At 36.8% G+C, this 17,734-nt stretch overlaps 1 protein-coding gene across 1 annotated transcript; it reads right to left on the bottom strand.

Annotated features, from left to right (window-relative positions):
- Positions 1 to 13,446: 13,446 nt before the first annotated feature.
- On the bottom strand, positions 13,447 to 13,926 carry LOC141618607 (uncharacterized). The gene has a single exon (XM_074435704.1). It carries the CDS (start codon positions 13,924 to 13,926, stop codon positions 13,447 to 13,449), a length of 480 nt encoding a protein of 159 aa, XP_074291805.1.
- Between the last annotated feature and the right edge of the window lie 3,808 nt (positions 13,927 to 17,734).

Genomic DNA, 17,734 nt, shown 5'->3' with positions numbered 1-17,734 from the left:
AATTGCTACAATTCATTTTAATGAAGAATGGCAAATGATAATAAAGATTCGTTTTTCTAAAATGGGAATTTAGAAAAGGAATGTGTTTGGAACACAAAATCTTAGATGAAGATTTAAGAATCCTAACATATTATGCGTAGCTTTCTTAGGTGATCCTAGAATGGTCTTAAGCAAGCATTAAAGGATTATATTTTTCATTCATGTGATAATTGAGAATTGAGTCATTCACATGATTGAAGAATCATGATTATACATGAAGTTAAGTGGCAGCAAGAATTATTTTTCCATGTCTTATATGTTGATAACATATTACTTATTGAGAATAATGTACTAATGATCTCTTCTGTGAAAGAGTGATTGGGAGACTAGGAAAAGGTGCGATATATTCTAAGATTTCTAAATCTACGTGAGAGAATATTGGCATAAAGTTAAGTGTCTTATGATAATAAGATCCTTCAAATTTGTTTAAAATCAACATGAATAGGTTATTCATGGTGATGAAAGTGGAATTACTATGATGGAGTCATGGTCATTCACTGAACCTATTATGTTGTTGATCACATGAAATCATTTGTTGATGTTTCCGCCATTAGAATGATCATGTATGCCAACAGACGCACACGCTGTGATGAATTATATGCTAGGAGCATAATAAGTCAATAACAGGTTAATTCATAAGATGGTCTTGTGAAAGCCTTAAACAACAATTAAGGATTTGTTCAATTGTTTGGATGATAAACTAAGTTATGTGTTGAAGGGTTGCACAAACTTTAGTTTCCAAACCGAAAAGGATTTGTCGAAATCCTAGGCTGATTTTATTGACTAAGGAGTGAGAAACTAGAAAGATGTTTTAGTTTTGTACATTGCAAATTATACAAAAGGAATCTAAGTAAATTGTGATAAAATGGTCAACATAGGGTATAAGATTAAATCCCTCTATAAATGACTTTATCACAAGTTATGTGATAACAGTGGGATCATCTTTTAAGTTAAATAGCCCAAGTCTAGTAAGAAGACTAGACATCTACTTAGATAAATTCATGTTATTAGATATAACATTGAAAGGAAGGAAATAACAATTAATAAAGTTGGGATATATGGATATATGGTATATCCACTTGCCAAGCTTTTATTGCATTTCAACTAGTGTAAAAGGTACACTAAAGATTATAAGATATGAAGTAATAATAGTGTATTGACTATTCATATATGATAATCGCATTTATCGTTTGAGTTTTATTAAACTCACCCGTTACTTTGTTAAATCCAAATTGGTTGTAGAGACAAATTGAACCCCATTAAAGTGAAATGGATTGACATAGTATTGTCCCCTAGTTACTTATAGAAGGTGACGTCTTAAAGTGACTAGAGTGTGATGCGATTGATGGCAAGTTCAAGTGCCATAGAGTCATATGGGATGACTAGTCGATCACATAGGCAGACTGTATGGGACACTCTGTCGGGCAGTGACCGCTTATAGAGTTCTGGTAATTCATAAAGCCTGGTCGTGGCAAGAGCTGCTATAGTATTCTTATGAGTCAATTCTTTTGACTAAAGACTATTCGCCCAAGTTGGCACAATTTTCTGACTGGCTTCGATTTATGCTCTACGACTGTCGTAACTGAGGTCAAATGGGTATATTTTGGGTTATGATGAACTGTGGCTAAACAAAGGGAATAGTGCGATATGAATTGTCCACCCCGTTGTCAGGGTTATTTGAAATCTCAAGGCCACTCGAAGAGTAGAGAACTGGAAATGCGTGGCCACACTCGGAAAGTATCTATGGTAGATAATTCCGGTCAGAAAGTTACACTCCAGATCGAGAAAACCACTCAAGATATGATTAAGTGCAAGTACGACATGCGAGACACCTTGCATGAGTGGGAGATTGTAATAGGACAAGAGAATTGGCGACGCACACTTGTCTCGGACAAGTGGGAGATTGTTGGAATATGTGTCCTCAACAACAGTGCGATCACATGTTTAAATCTCATATTAAGAATACGTAAGGGATGATTCATGTATATAGTCAACTGATCATCATTAATCGGTAATGATTGGCTGACTAGAGTTTGACATTGTTGTTGTTTGACGGTGGTGGTCAGTTGATCCCTTAAAGTCACACCTAAAAGACAATTCCCTTAATAGACAAATTGATTAATTGTATGACGATACAAGTTAATAAATTCCTTAAAATTGAACAATTCATTTGTGAGAGAGAATATTGATATTTTATTGTAATGGGATTAAATAAGATTTATTTTAGTAATTGAAATGCTTTGTTACTAAAATTGTTTATTGTTTGAGACACAATAGAGGTAAGAATGAATGGTTAATTATAATTACAAGATGTTGTGAATTATAACTATATGACCCATTTTATTTATGTGATCAAGTATCAATAGTCAATTTGTTGTATGTGATTTAATTAATTTATAAAATGATATTTATTTGATAAATATGCATTAAATTAATAATAACATGTAACATACTACATGTGACATATTGTGTGACAAATGACAAATTGACAAAATAAAATGGTAGTCCATTTTATGTGTGTTGGACCGAAATGGAGGGAGTTATGGCGGAGTGTGGTTGATTTATTTTATGAGATAAAGTAACATGCAATCATACCTATACATACTAGCCTTACACACCTAAAATGTTGATAAGAGTAAAAGGAAAAGGAGATTCCAATTTTTGGCATGTACTTCTTGACCCCCACCGGTTTTCCTTTCTTTCTATAAGAGAATTGTTCTCTTATTTTCCCACAGACATTCATTCATTTTACATCACATGCATGCTTGCTCAAAACTCTCTCAAAATCTATCTAAAACAAGTTTTAGAAAATAAGAAATTGTTCATAAATTCTAATAACAATATTAGATTACTAGTGTAGTAATAGTGATAATATTAGAATTAATTTTAAGGGTACTAGTGTATTAATCTAGTTAATTAGTATACTAGTTTAATGTATTAGTCTTGGGTGCAATCAAAGGAGAATCTCTACATTGGTATTTTTGGAGTATCATCCATCATTTTAAGCTCAAGAACAAATAAGGAAGGTGACCTTATTTGTGCCCAATATTTCGAACCGTATAACAATGTAAGGGACATTGTTTTTCCTTATTAATCTCTTATTTTGTTATGCATGCACTAGATCTAAAAGAACAGAAATTAAGAAGTTAATTAGTTCACTATTAGAAGAGTCTAATAATAGGTATATGAACCTAACAGCATAATAGTCCGCATCCAAGACTCGATCGACAGAACGGAAGTCGAGTACCCACATTCGGCAGAACGGCACGAAAGAGGCGGAATGAGCATAAATTAACCAACTTCCAGCAGAACGGCACGAGAGCGGCGTAAACCAATACTTGGCAGAACAGCACATGTAAGGCGTAGAGATAAGTCATTCAAGAAGGCATAGCATTATGGCATTTTCATAAGAATACGACTCATTACAAGTAGATGTTCAAGATAAGCATTCCATACTTGAAATTCGATAAAGATTCGACCATGAACGAGTAAGAACTCATATGTGGAGTATATAATACCATTTCAATCTTACATAACTTGAATAAACCTTATATTACATATTTATATGTCACTTGAGCTCAAAATGGAACAAGTAATAACAAATGACTTAAGTGATACGAAACATGTGGCAAAATTGTAACAAATGAATATGAACTCAAATATGAAGTATAGAGCATCATTTCATACTTTTCTAACATGAATAAACATTATAATCCCTATTTACATGTTAATTAAACATAATATAAACAAACGATAACAAATGAATTAAGTAATGTGAAACACTAGGAAAAATATAAACAATCCCAAACTGAACCGCATTTAAGCTTAACAACCAAAATCGATGTTTAACATGTGAATGAGACATAAGCAAGGGGCTTCAATGATAAAAAAAAAGTGTCAGCACACCATACACAAGCATTAGAACCAAGGTTAAGATGCATACCCAACAAGAAACATAAAATCCAATTTATAACAAAAAATTTAGTACTCGACTACAATAAGGGTCAACTTCAAACGGTAATAACTGGAGTTCTCAATTGGAGGTGATATATTAGCCTCTTACGGTTCTAACGGTAGGTCATAAGCCCAAAATGATCAAGAAACGAGGAAGTTATGGCCATTTTACGAAAACTGGTCAGGCTGAAACCGCACTGCTGGCTGCTTCCCACGACATAAACAAGGCATAAACTTCATTCCCAATTAAATTTTATGGTAGATTCACAACCCTAAATTAATCATATAACCAAAGATCGTCGCAACTATGACATACCCACCATATCTCAACAATAAACACCCACAACATGTAGCAAAGATCGTGACAAACTACATGATACATACAATAGCTAAACAACACCTCATTCCTCACAAACCAACTTTACCCAACTGATATTATTTGCAATCAGACATCTCAATAACATAAAAATAAAATTAAACTATCATCTTACATTAATAATCCAACAAAATTCATCAATACATTAAAGGTAGTAACTTTACTAGTTAAAAACTAAAATTTAACAATTAAAACACATAATTTGATGTAATGTCGAGTAACCTATCACCGCTACCTTTTAGCACTTCAAATAACACGATTCCGACTCACTACGACTCCGGAATACTAAAGCTTTCACCTAGAAACAAGTTTAAGACAAAAGGGGTTAGAAAACTCATTTTACAAAAAGATGGATTTTCTAAAAGGTTTAAAAGGTAAGATATTTCTTACATAGAAAGAAGGAGGAAAAGGAGAGGAGAAGATTGGTACAAAAATCATAGGATTTCGTTGAGAAACGAAGAAATGACATCCGTCTTAAGCTTTGAGTTTTTGAAGGTTTAATGGTGGAAATCTCATTTTTTCCTAAGGAAGAAGATGAAGAAAAGTTGCTGAAAAATTAGAAGGGAAACCCTAAAAGAAGGAGTTTTTGTTATTTTAAAAATGGTCAATAGGTTTGTTTTTGCCCAATAACAAAGGTACTTGGTTTCTGACTCGGTTTTGCACTAAAAAGACCCACACTACGACTTTTTAGGCATTGAGGGTCCAAATAAAACCAAATTATTTTTTATGAAACAGAAACACGATTTTGAAATTATATAACCAAATAAATAATATACCCATTAAAATCGAGTATTATTAAATTAGCGATTTTAGTAAATTACCCATTAAGTTAAATTCGCGGGTGTTACAATAATCCCACCTTCAAAAAGTTTCGTCTTCGTAACTTCAAAATAGAAACCGAAAAGTTGTAAGGTTAAAGCCGATTTTCAAAAATGAACAACCAATTCTTAACAAGAACTAAAATCGTAATTCTTCCAGAAACATTTAAAAAGATTTTCAAAAGTTTAAGTGTCCTTCTATGGAACGAAATAGCTCTTATTGTGCACATAAGAACGTTAACATTCCAAGTTAAAGACAAGGTTAAATACAAAATCATACGTCGATAAGTGCAGAACTTGTTATTAGACGTCTCCAATAATGAGCCCTAACATCCCATCAAACGTCAAAACCAAATGAGATTGACAAACCACTCAAATTTTCTTTTGAAAAAGCTAAATTGAAAGTAAAAGATGCATTTTTAAACTCTAAAAGAAGTAATGTTTTTGAATTAAACTTCGACAATAAATCAAAAATGGACAAAATAAGTTAGAAATCGAGAAAAATGAAAAGCAATTTGGGTATCACAGTCATGGATCACAGTGCAGAAGTCCACACTCGACAAACAAAAGGGGCTAAATCGAACTTTTAGGAGTAGAAAGCCGGGATAAAGTTAACAAGGAGGCTAACGGACGAAGAGTTTTATAAGCCACTAGGTTCAATCCCAAAGGAGAAGCACAACGAAACGAGTAGAGGGACATGAACAAAAAGCTTATAGTCAAAGAGGAGGGAAAACTAAGCAACAAGCAACGAAATGTCACACACTCAAATCATAAACAACAACGTCATCCTAAACGATTCCTCAAACATCTCTAGAAAACTAGTCTTATAATCACATTAATTCCAAGGAATTCCTCAAAACATCTTACGTCACTTTACTTCTAAGCTATTCCATGAAACAAAGCACTTCACCACAATTGCGATTCCACAACTCCCAATCATAAGCATCTGCAAACGACTTCCACAAAAATAAGATCAAAACTACTAACAAAGCTATACTCATATCCAACTAGCATCAAAACACAACATAGTAAAATCCTCAATCATCGATCTAAATTTAAAGTCTTAAATTCACGGAATAAGTTCCTCAAATTTCGACAAGGTTCTCATTTCGAATAAACTAGTAACAAGTCAACCTGAAACTCCTTTCATGAAAGTCCACTCTACTACACACTCTTTAGAGGAAGATGCATAATCACCCAAGTACAAATCAATAAAATCTCGAGTCTCTCTATTCTTTCACCTATTACGGGTTCCCAAAATCGGAACTATGCTCAACTGTAACATCATCCCATTATCTCAAGCACTCAACACAACCTAAAAGTTTTAAAAACCATAGGATTAACAAAGACTTCTCAACAAAATTCTCAAGAGCCAACTAATATCAAATCACATCACCAATCTATACATGGTCATTAACATCCATTTTTCTTCCAAACTCATATCATGACTTCACTCCATGTTTAAACCTAAAGTAGAAATGCTCGACCTACCAAGCTTTAAAATCCCAAATACGATTAACAAAGTCAAGTTCCATAACCTAAGTAACATATACAACTCACACCTTACACAAGGAATTCCACCAATCAATCACACCCACTTTATGTCAACCAACTAGGCATAAGAATCACCAAGGTATGTCTTACCACACTAGCAAAGCTTTCCCAACAATACATTCTCTCAAAGCAAGGGTTACGATTCAACCACAAACAAACTCCACATAACCAAAATCCAACGAAGGTTAACATCCCATTAAAAAAGGAGAGCTATCTACGAGGCATCATGGGAGAATAAGCAAGAAACGAAAGATAAGTCGGGAGAGTAAAAGGGTAGCTTCCAAGGTAAAACAAAAGAGAGAATCGAAGTAAGATAATCATTAAAAGGTAAAGAATAAGGTAAGGTACACTAAGAACGAGAAAAAAATCATCGGGAAAGTAGAAGCATTCCTAAAAATGTTGGTCAAATCTTCAACCTACGGCAATAGGCAGCAAGACTTGATCGCCACACGGGTAAGCTCATGGTTTGTCGATCCAAGAGTACAAGAACCAATTATTGACAATCAACAAACATGTTAGAACCTATCAAAGAGCAAGCACAATGTAGACTGCTACCTTATGTCCTTAAGTCTATCCATCTCTCATTTATTATTCAAGGTCAAGTTCAAGTTAAGTTTGGGGTACACGTGTGTGCGTCGGGAGCAACATAGGCTCTGATACCAACTGTGACACCCCTCGATATTGCGCAAAATATATCTAATAAATTTAAGCGGAAATTATGAAATTTTTGAAACTTTTGTTTATTAGATAAGGCTTAACATGCGGGAGTCATTAATAAAATGAAACAAGTACAACGATAAGCAAACGTAGGTTATTACAAACCAAGTCTAGCAAAATAGGGGGAAAATATATCCTGCGAATAACAAGTCTAAAAGGTGAGTCTAAGCATACCGACATACAAAAATACAACGGTCATGGTACTCCCTAGCTCACACATGACTTTACCCAATAAATGCACCAACTAATACCTGTCATTCATGTAAACGTGAACGCCATAATCAGTGGAGAGTAACTCAAGGTTCTCCCAGCCACATTATATCAAAATGAACATAACAAAGAAGTCAAATAGACAAACACATTAAATAAGATGTGAATAACTTGAATCATAACGAAATATGGTATCATACATGTTGTGATAATAAAAGGGAAAACACGAAAGAATGATAAATGAGCAAATCATAGGCATATTAGAATAAGAAAAGAATGGTAATAAAGAACACAAACACGGTTACTTAATCCCGAGCATGAACTTCAATGAAATATGACAAATATAATCATTTAAACCATATGAGATTGATAAGCAAGAGGTCAATGAACATCATACATGAGTGGAAACCATAGCCATTTATTTGAAAATCTTTTAACAAACATTGCACGGGACGTGGCTACTAATTTCGCATTCATACTTATGGCTTGCATCTCATCATAAGAACGGATGGGAGCATCAATCCTGGCTATCATATCGCAACTAGAAGGCTTGCATCTCACCTCTAGTATCTGATAGGACCAAGACTCTTATATCCAATCAATATAAGACGTAACTCTTGCCTTGAATGACATATGCCAATAACTATAACCAAGCAAGACATTTACTACTCATTAGATATAATTCCCTTGGTAGGACGACAATAATGATCATAATAACTGTAATACTATGGTTTTCTGTACTGTTGGGTACTCTATCGAGTAAGGCTTACTCTGTCGAGTAAGTGAGTTTTGGTTACGAAACAGTGTACTGTCTGATGGGTACTCGATCGAGTAGGTGTTACTCGATCGAGTTGGAGGCACTCGATCGAGTAAGTCAGTTTATACGGATTATTTACCGGGTTTTGATAGAAACGTGAGAATGTTATATAAAGTTATTTTACTTGTTATTTTTACTTTTTCACTCATTCTAAATATTTTACCCAAAATAAAAGTTATGTAGCATTCCCTTCTCTCATTGCTATCAAATCCTAAGGGCCAGAGTCATCGAATCGCAGAGTTCTTAACGCCGTTGAGACCGTCACGTTATAGGTAAGATTCTAGTATTATTTTTATGTTGTTTCATTTTTTTTGGTTGAAACACTAATTGGGTATTTTGAGGGTTTTGGGAGTATTGTGATTGCTAGATGGTAATTGTATGATTGTGTAATTGGTAGGAGGTGATTTCCTAGAGGAACGTTTCTGATTAGCTGATTGCGTTAGATGATTGGTTGATTGTTGATGGTTGTTTAATGTTGATCTATATCGTATTGGAATTGGTAATTGGTAATTGTTGTTGTATAGTTGGTTAGTTGTGTTTGTCTGTGATTCGCGAGGTGCGTCCTCGGCTGAGTGGAGTCACTTATGGGAGTGGCTTCATACCCTTGATTCGCCCTTTGTGGAACCCGCCACAAAGGGGATGTGCACATTAAGGAACTTAGGTTTGCGCTCGGTATTGATGAGCGGGGCTTAGGTGGGAATGGTTGCGGTCCCCCACTGGCGGTGTAGATTACTGGTTGCGGCCGTTGGCAGGACTAGACCTTCAAGCTAGTCAGGTGATTGGAGATGTGACGGAGTTGGGTGATTGTATGTATTGTTGATATTGCTTATCTTATATTATGTAATCAGTAACTGACCTCGTTTAATTGTTTTAATAACGGTGGTGATCCATTCAAGGATGGTGAGCAGTTATTGAGTAGGTATGAGATGGATTGCGCAAGGGATAGCTGGGATTGAGTCACAACGTGTCACTAGAGTCTTCCGCTGTGTCGTTGAACTTATATTCCTTTTTAATTGGTTTTGATAATTTGGAACAGTTGTATCACTTTACAGTTTTTGGATTTTGTTATGTAATCGCTTAAACTTATTTATCTAAAGTATGTTCTTTTATAGTCGATTTGATATACATTACCTCGGATAACCGAGATGGTAGTACTTCCTAATAGAGTAAGTGTCCTCAACAATAGTGCGATCACATGATTAAATCTCATAATAAGAATACAGAGGGGATGATTCAATAATATTGTCAACTGATTAACATTAATCGGTAATGACTTGGTAACTAGAGTTTGACATTACTGTCGTTTGACGGTGGTGATGAGTTGATCCCTTAAGCTCACACCTATAGGACAATTCCCTTAATTGATAAGTTAATTAATTGTATGTCGATACAAGTTAATTAATTCCTTAAAATTGAACAATTTATTTTATTCGTGAGAATTCGTATCTTATAGTAACATGATTAAATAAGATTTGTTTTAGTAGTTAAAATGTTTTATTACTAAAATTGATTATTGTTTATAAAACAATTGAAATAAGAATGATTGGTTAATTATAATTAAAAAATGTTTTTTTTTTTTTTTTTTTTTGGTTACAAGAAGCGGGAATTACCCTAAAAGAAAGCGGAAGGGAAAAAACAAGGAAAGCAAAACAAACCAAAAAACAAAAGCAAACTAATCAAAACTACACAGGAACATGCTAGGTAGCGTACGAGGGGACCATCCTAGGCCACGAAACTCCACTAGTGTCCTGCTGCATCAGGCGGAATAAGTGCTCCGGCGTTTCACCCGGTTCCCATACTATCAGTTGGGGATTCTGTCTGACCCCTACATTTGCAAGCCAATCCGCACAGCCATTTGCTTCCTTATAAATGTGATGTATTTCAATGTTCCATGGATGTGCATTCAAGAAGCACTTACAAATTTGGGTAAGATGATAATGTGCAGCCGGTAATTCGTCTCTAGCATCCAATAAATGTACCATCACCTGCGAATCAGTTTGAATGATTAACCTTGGAAAAGATCTCTCCTTGGCTAGAATAATCCCCCTTTTCAGAGCCATCAGTTCAGCTCTTGTGACGGTAGCGTTCCCCAACCTCTCTGAAAATGCCAGCAGCATATTACCCACAGAGTCTCTGAAAATGCCCCCTGCTCCTGCTGACCCAGGGTTCCCTTTTGAAGCCCCATCCACATTCAGTACTACCCATCCATCAGGTGGTGCTACCCACCTTACAAAAGTTTCATGGTATTTGAATTTGTTTAAATCTGCAATCAAGTCAACAGATTCCTTCGCGTTTCTCACCTCCCATACTCTCTGCATTAGAAAAGTGAAAATACAGTTCGGAATTTCATCTTCTCTTCCAAAACTCCTGAAGTTTCTCCGCCTCCAAATCCACCAAATCACAATTGCAAAAGTAGTCGGCCAAGTATCCTGGCTCTCATTTCTTGGGCTCGTCAGGTTCATAGTTATCCAGTCCCTTAACGAATTCATCTGAAAAAACTGATTAGTGGTGGAAGAGGAGAAGAGTTGCCAAACCTTACGTGCTTCCCTGCAGTCTCGAAGAAGATGTAGCGTGGTCTCCTCCATTTCATTGCAAATTGTGCAACTTGGGTCTTCGATGAAACCCCTCTTTGTTCGGTTCACGTTAGTCATGATTCTGTCATGAAGAATTAGCCATAAAAATAGTCTGATTCTCTGAGGCGCCCAAACCTTCCACGGCAATTTCCAGTAGCTCTCTGGTTCTTCTGGAGTTTCATTGCGAATTAACCTTATTGCAGATTTTATTGTGAATTTTCCAGACGAATTACGAGACCAGAAAATTGTATCAGCATTCTCCATCCCCTGCAGGAGCTCGTATGAAGCTATGGTTTGAATAACCTCAGTTGGTAGAAATTCCGCAAAGAGTTCCCATCTCCAACCTGTGCTCTTATCCCACATTTCGTCTACACGTGCTTCTTGCAGATGAGTTGGTATTTCAGCTGTTACAAAGTCAATTAACGGACGGTCCATTACCCAGTTTTGCAGCCAGAACAGCGTATTCCTTCCATTGCCCACTGAAGATTGGACTCCTTTCTTAACAGTCTCAACAGCTTCAACAATACCTCGCCAAACATTAGAGGATGCTTGCTTTGGTTCAAACATATTTATATCATAGCGGCCCTTACAATATTTATGTCTCAGAACTCGAGCCCACAAATAATTTGGTTTAGATAGCATCCTCCAACCCAGTTTGGCCATGAACGCTACATTAACTTGACGCATAGATCTTAAACCCAGACCTCCATGAGCTTTTTCTTTAGTGACTGTGTCCCATGAGACTAGGTGAAGACCACGTTTTTCTGAGTCTCCACCCCACAGGAATCTCCTTGCTTTCTTGTCTAATTCGTCACACGTGGTGCGTGGGAGCTTAGCTGTCTGCATCGCATATGCGGGTATGGTAGATAGGGTGGATTGAATGAGGGTTGCACGTCCCACCATGGAAATATGTTTGGCCTTCCATCCCGATAATCTTTTATCCACCTTCTGGATAATGAAGTCAAAGGTGTCCTTGGATACACGACCATTTATAGTCGGCATTCCAAGATACATTCCAAGATCTTCTGTTCTGGCTATACTGAGTTCCCTCGTGATATCTTCAGCTAGTCCATCTTCGGTATTCGAGGAGAAGAAAACCCTGGATTTCGCGTTGCTAACTTTCTGTCCAGAGGCCATACAGAAGACATCTAAAACACGCTTTATTTCTGAAGCTTGCTCAATAGAAGCCTCACCAAATAGGATTATGTCATCCGCAAAAAATAGGTGAGTTAGACAAGGACCATCTCTGCTGGTTTTAAAACCTTTCCAATGTCCCACTCTACTTGCTTCGAGTATCAGTTGACTCAATTTCTCCATACAAATGGTGAAGAGGTATGGGGATAGCGGGTCGCCTTGTCTTATGCCTCTTGAAGGTTTGAAAATCTCAGTTTTCTCCCCATTCCATAGCACACATAAGGACGACAAGGTTATGCATTTCATGATAGTTCTGATCATTCTTAGAGGAAGCCCCATATCAGAGAGTGTATGTTCGATAAACGGCCATTCAAGTCTATCATAGGCTTTCTCCAAGTCTAATTTTAAAGCCATATAGTCCTTTCTTCCTTTCTTTGCTCGCATGGAATGTAGAACTTCTTGCACCAAAATGATGTTATCAGAAATTTGTCTCTTTGGGACAAAACTGCATTGCATTGGGCTAATGAGTATAGGCAAAAACGATTTGAGTCGATTGACTATCATTTTTGTCACTATTTTAAACGAGACATTGCAGAGCCCAATGGGACGAAATTGAGATGGATTTTGAGGATGATCCACTTTAGGGATAAGAGCCAAGAACGTATCACATAGCCCTGCAGGGAAAATCTCCTCATGAAGAGCCTGAAAAATCATTCTAGTAAGGCTTGGTGACACCGTATCCCATTGTGACTGGTAGAAAATCGCTTGAAAACCATCGGGACCGGGAGCTTTATAAGGTGACATTTGGTTAAGGGCACCTTGAATTTCAGATGTGGTGTAGTTCTTGTCCAGGTTTACTCATTCTTCCATCGTTAAAATGGGGAAGAGACCCGTAGGAATGCCATCTAAAGCTATGGTCTCAGCTTCGCCTGTGAAAGCGTTTTTGAAAAATTGCAGTACCATTGTTTTAACTTCCTCAGCGTTCCATACCCACCTTCTTTCATGGTTTTGGAGTCCCTCAATTCGATTCTGTTTGCGCCGTATAACAGTGCTTAGGTGAAAGAACCTTGTGTTTCTATCACCATCACATATCGCCTCCATTCTCGATTTCTGAAACCAGAGTATCTCTTCCTGTCGGAGGGTGTCGTCTAGTTGTTTTTTCAGCTTCATCTCATATTTTAGAAGGTACCCAGGGCCGCCTCTTGACAGTTTCTTTTGCACCCCTAGTAATCTTCTTTCAAGGCTCCTCTTGCGCTAAAAAATGTTGCCAAAAACTTCACGATTCCAGTTCTGTAGCATATCAGCGAAATTGAAAACAAAAGGAATCAGAGGTTGATCATTCTGCCAGTTCTGCTTAACGAACTCAAAGAATCTGTCATGACATAACCAGGCTGCCTGAAATCTAAACGGTCTCAAAACAGAGGGGATTGGTGCGAAGCCATTCGTATTAACAAGAATAGGGCAGTGGTCAAATTGGTTCTGAATTAAATGACGGAGTGATCCTTCTTCAAACATCACTCTCCACGAAGTATTACAAATGGCTCTGTCAAGTCTTGCCCATTTCCTTGTAGCCGTGGTATTTCCCCTAACCCAAGTATAATCAGGTCCACTGTAGTTCAGATCAATCCACTCATTGGATTCCAACCAGGAATTGAACTTATTACATAGTCTTCTTAAACTTTCGCTATTACCATTTCTCTCACTCAGAAATCTTGTATCATTGAAATCCCCCATGGCAAGCCATGGTCTATTGTGAGTCCTGGCAAAATCCTCCAAATTTCTCCATAAGTCTTCTGATCGTGGCCGTGTCGTTGTACGCCCAATCAAAACACATTTATAATACTCAACATACAACTAGTTAGTGGTAAGTCGAGGTCGATCCATGGGACGGTGTGCTTTGGGTTCTAAGTCTATCTATCTCAATTTATGCTAGTGTCACAATTTGTTTGGGTTTGTAGTTGTGTCTAGACTAATACAAGCAATAAAGTAGAACGAGCAATAAAAGGAAAGATGTAAACAATTGATTAAAAGTGCTAGGATATCATGGGGTTATAGGGGATTCACGGTGTTGATCATACAAACATGTTTACAAGGTTGCAAGCAATTAATGTTGTGGAGGAACCGAGTTGGGTTATGTCTTACGGTTCTTAGGAAGAGTTGGGTCCCGGAGCCGAATCGATTAGATTGTACAACACCTACAAGTCGACTTACTTTCCTCCTAATCAACTTCTATGCATGGTCTAACAAGACTCGAGTTGGTTTATATCTTACAAGTCAAGTTGAATAGATAAGAGATGGTTGCAAATGCAAGGATTCATAGGCTTAGCATTTCATCAAACATAACATGTGCATAAAGTTGACATCACAACAAGCAAGCAATTTAATCATGTGAACATATTAGATTAAGCATGAATCAATCCCATGTTGGTTTCCCCTAATTACCCACTAATCCTAGCTAAAGAAATTACTCACTCATTATCATGGGAAACATGTCATTAATGGTGTCAATCATCACAACAAGTATAAACATGATAATAGAATGAGGAAATAAACAATAAAGAGTAAAGAGTAAAGGATTTATACCAAACTTGAGATGATCCAAATAATAATGCAAAGAATAATAGAAGAAACTTGATGATTGATGGAAGGTTGTCAATCTCCCAATAATAACCCAATAATCTTCAATTACCCAATAATAAACTTGAATAATAAACTTGAACAATAATTAAAGAGAGATTAATGTGTAATTTGTGGAAAGATTAAAGAGTAATCTATTCTAATCTACTCCTAATCTAATCTAAAGGAGGATTTTCTACTCTAAAAACTTCATGCTTGATTAATTACAAAGATGGGGTATTTATAGTGGAAATTAGGTGGGATGCATTAGGTTAACTAAGGGCTAAACTAGTAATTACACTTTTGAGATTTGAGCAGGGAGACTCCGGTATTTTTCGAAGGAAGGGAGTCTTTCATTGAAGCTTGAAGGACGAAATTATGCTGTAAAGGAATCCGGGCGGATTAGAGTCGGGACGGACGGATTGTGGGCGGTGCAATCCGAGCGGATTCAGGAGAGGGACGCTCGGATTGTTGAGGGGGAATCCGAGCGGATTCCAAGGAGGGACGCTCGGATTGTACCAAGGGAATCCGAGCGGATTGGGAGCAATCCGAGCGGATTGTAGCAGGGGACGAGCGTCTTCAGCGTAAGACGCGCGGATTGCTGTACAGCTTCTTTGTTTGAGCTCGGATTGTAAAACGGACGTCATTTTCTCATCCGGACTCCTATTGGAGTGATTCAAAAGCCTAGATCACTTGTTTTTTCGACGCCGTTCCATATAGCATATTTTCAGAGCCAAAGGAGCAACCCTTGGTTCGGTTTTTGAGCGATTTCTTCTTGTAATGCCTTCCCTCTCGTCATTCTTACTTTTAACCCCTTGATCCTTCTACATACACTTTATTCCTACATCTTTGGTCATCATTCTTGCCTCCTCTTCATACTAGTCCATCTAATATCATCAATAAGCTTCCAAATATGCACGAAAGACGGGAATTTCCGCCTTATTATCTCCTTTTCTACAAAACATATGAAATGCGATAGAAAAGCAAATAGGAAGGTTTTGACAGGTAAAATGGCCATGAAATGTTATAATAGTATGCAAAATAGGCTCAATTAGGGGACTAAATGTGCGCTAATTATGGTCACATCAAATATCCCCAAACCGAACCTTTACTCGTCCCGAGTAAAGAGGTGACTAAAACTACACCTTTATTTAAACTAACCTAATAACATTACCGATATGAGACAATTAGCGGGTCTCACTCCGCCCCTTCAACTCACAACAAGACAACCATGAGGTAGGATGCCTTCTTGCAAGGCAAGGTGGGTCTTGCCAAAATGGCGATACATCCAAACATTAAAGCACACAAAACAAGTAATGGATGCATCTACAAAAGAATAGCCACCTTCCTCATCTAAGTGGCGGAAATTATCTACAAGGGAAGCAATTCAAGGGTACACACGCCTTCATAGATGCAATTTCTTCAAACTACTAAGCCTAGAAGGATACCAATAAATCACCTCCAAGTTGTGTCAAGCTAGGGTACCTTTGTCCTCAATCGTTAAATGCTTTTGTCAAGAATAGACTCCCTATGGTGTTAAAAACACTGAAGGATCGCGGAATTCCCCCTCTTGCCTAGACAAGAAGAAGGGTCGTCCCCTCTCTACCATGCACAAAAATGGATACGGTGGATAAAGGGATCAATAGATATTGAGTTTCATTTGGGAGTTTGCTTTTGTTGTTGTTTTCCCCCAATTTCTTGTGGCATATAACATTTGAGAACACTTTCTTTTTGCCATTTCTTTTTGATTTTTGGCTTTTCAATACTTGACAACTTTTTTGCATTTCCTTTTGAACATTTTCAAAGTCACCCCAATTAGTAACGAGGGTGCCTTGTATTTGAAGCTTAGGAGTTCTATTTTTTTTTTTGCTCCTCTTTTCATTTGATGCATTTTTGCAAACTTTCTTTCACTTTTCATTTCTTTGAACTCAAATTGATTTCTTTTTGTGCCCATTCCCTTTGATGACAAAAATGTATGGTAGAACATGGATGAATGATGGAAGTATGCATGGTTTCAAGGGTCACCTTGGAATAAACGGTAGCCAAGGAGTTATCACACCACAAGGTACTCTTGACTAGGCCTTAAACCATGGGTCAAAGGATACTAGCATGACACATCCTAGGGTGTTTTACAAACATTCTAACAAGCAAAGTCTTAAGAAGAAAAAGCATCTACTAGGGCCTATATACACTTGTCAAGCTTCCCAAGTAGACGGTTTCGCAAAATTTTTCTAATCATGCAAACTACATGCCATGATGCAACTAGCATATACACATCCTAATGCAAATGATTCTACCAACTAATATGACATATAAACTAAATGCAATCCTAAGTTCACATTGTTTTTACCGCATCAATCAAAATAAAGCCACATAGTCATTAACATAAAGAGGAAAAAGGAGATTGGAAAGATCATACCATGCGGTCTTCAATATCCTCATGTCTCGGATGTGGCGTAGTCAATCAATGTGAACAAAGATAAAACAAACACAATATATACAAGACAATATATACAAGACTACACTATAAAGGAAATGAACTTGTTTTTGGATTTTTCAATTTTTCAAATTTTTTATGGTTTTTGTTTTTATGAAATTAAAAGACATATTTTTGGGATTTTTCGAAATTTTTCAATTTTTATGCATTTTTGGAATATAAATTCCCATCCCCCACTTTATTTTGGACATTGTCCTCAATGTACATGTAGGAGTAGGAATAAAAAGGAAATATGTTTTTGGATTTTTGATTTTATGGAAATTGAAGTACAAATGCGATGATATGATATGAATGAATGCATGCGCTAACTAAATGCAATTCTATATGACATATATAACAAATGAATGCAATCTAAACTATACTATGTGATGCATGATTTCTAGTAAACTATGGTCACTTATGATCAAACCTCCCCAAACCGATTTAAAC

Source organism: Silene latifolia, chromosome X (assembly GCF_048544455.1).
Source record: "Silene latifolia isolate original U9 population chromosome X, ASM4854445v1, whole genome shotgun sequence".
NCBI lineage: Eukaryota > Viridiplantae > Streptophyta > Magnoliopsida > Caryophyllales > Caryophyllaceae > Silene > Silene latifolia.
This window is presented reverse-complemented; position numbering and strand designations above follow the sequence as displayed.

Bases quoted from the DNA above. Each gene is read 5' to 3' on its own strand.
- LOC141618607 (XM_074435704.1), bottom strand. From the start codon at position 13,926: ATGGGGGATTTCAATGATACAAGATTTCTGAGTGAGAGAAATGGTAAT.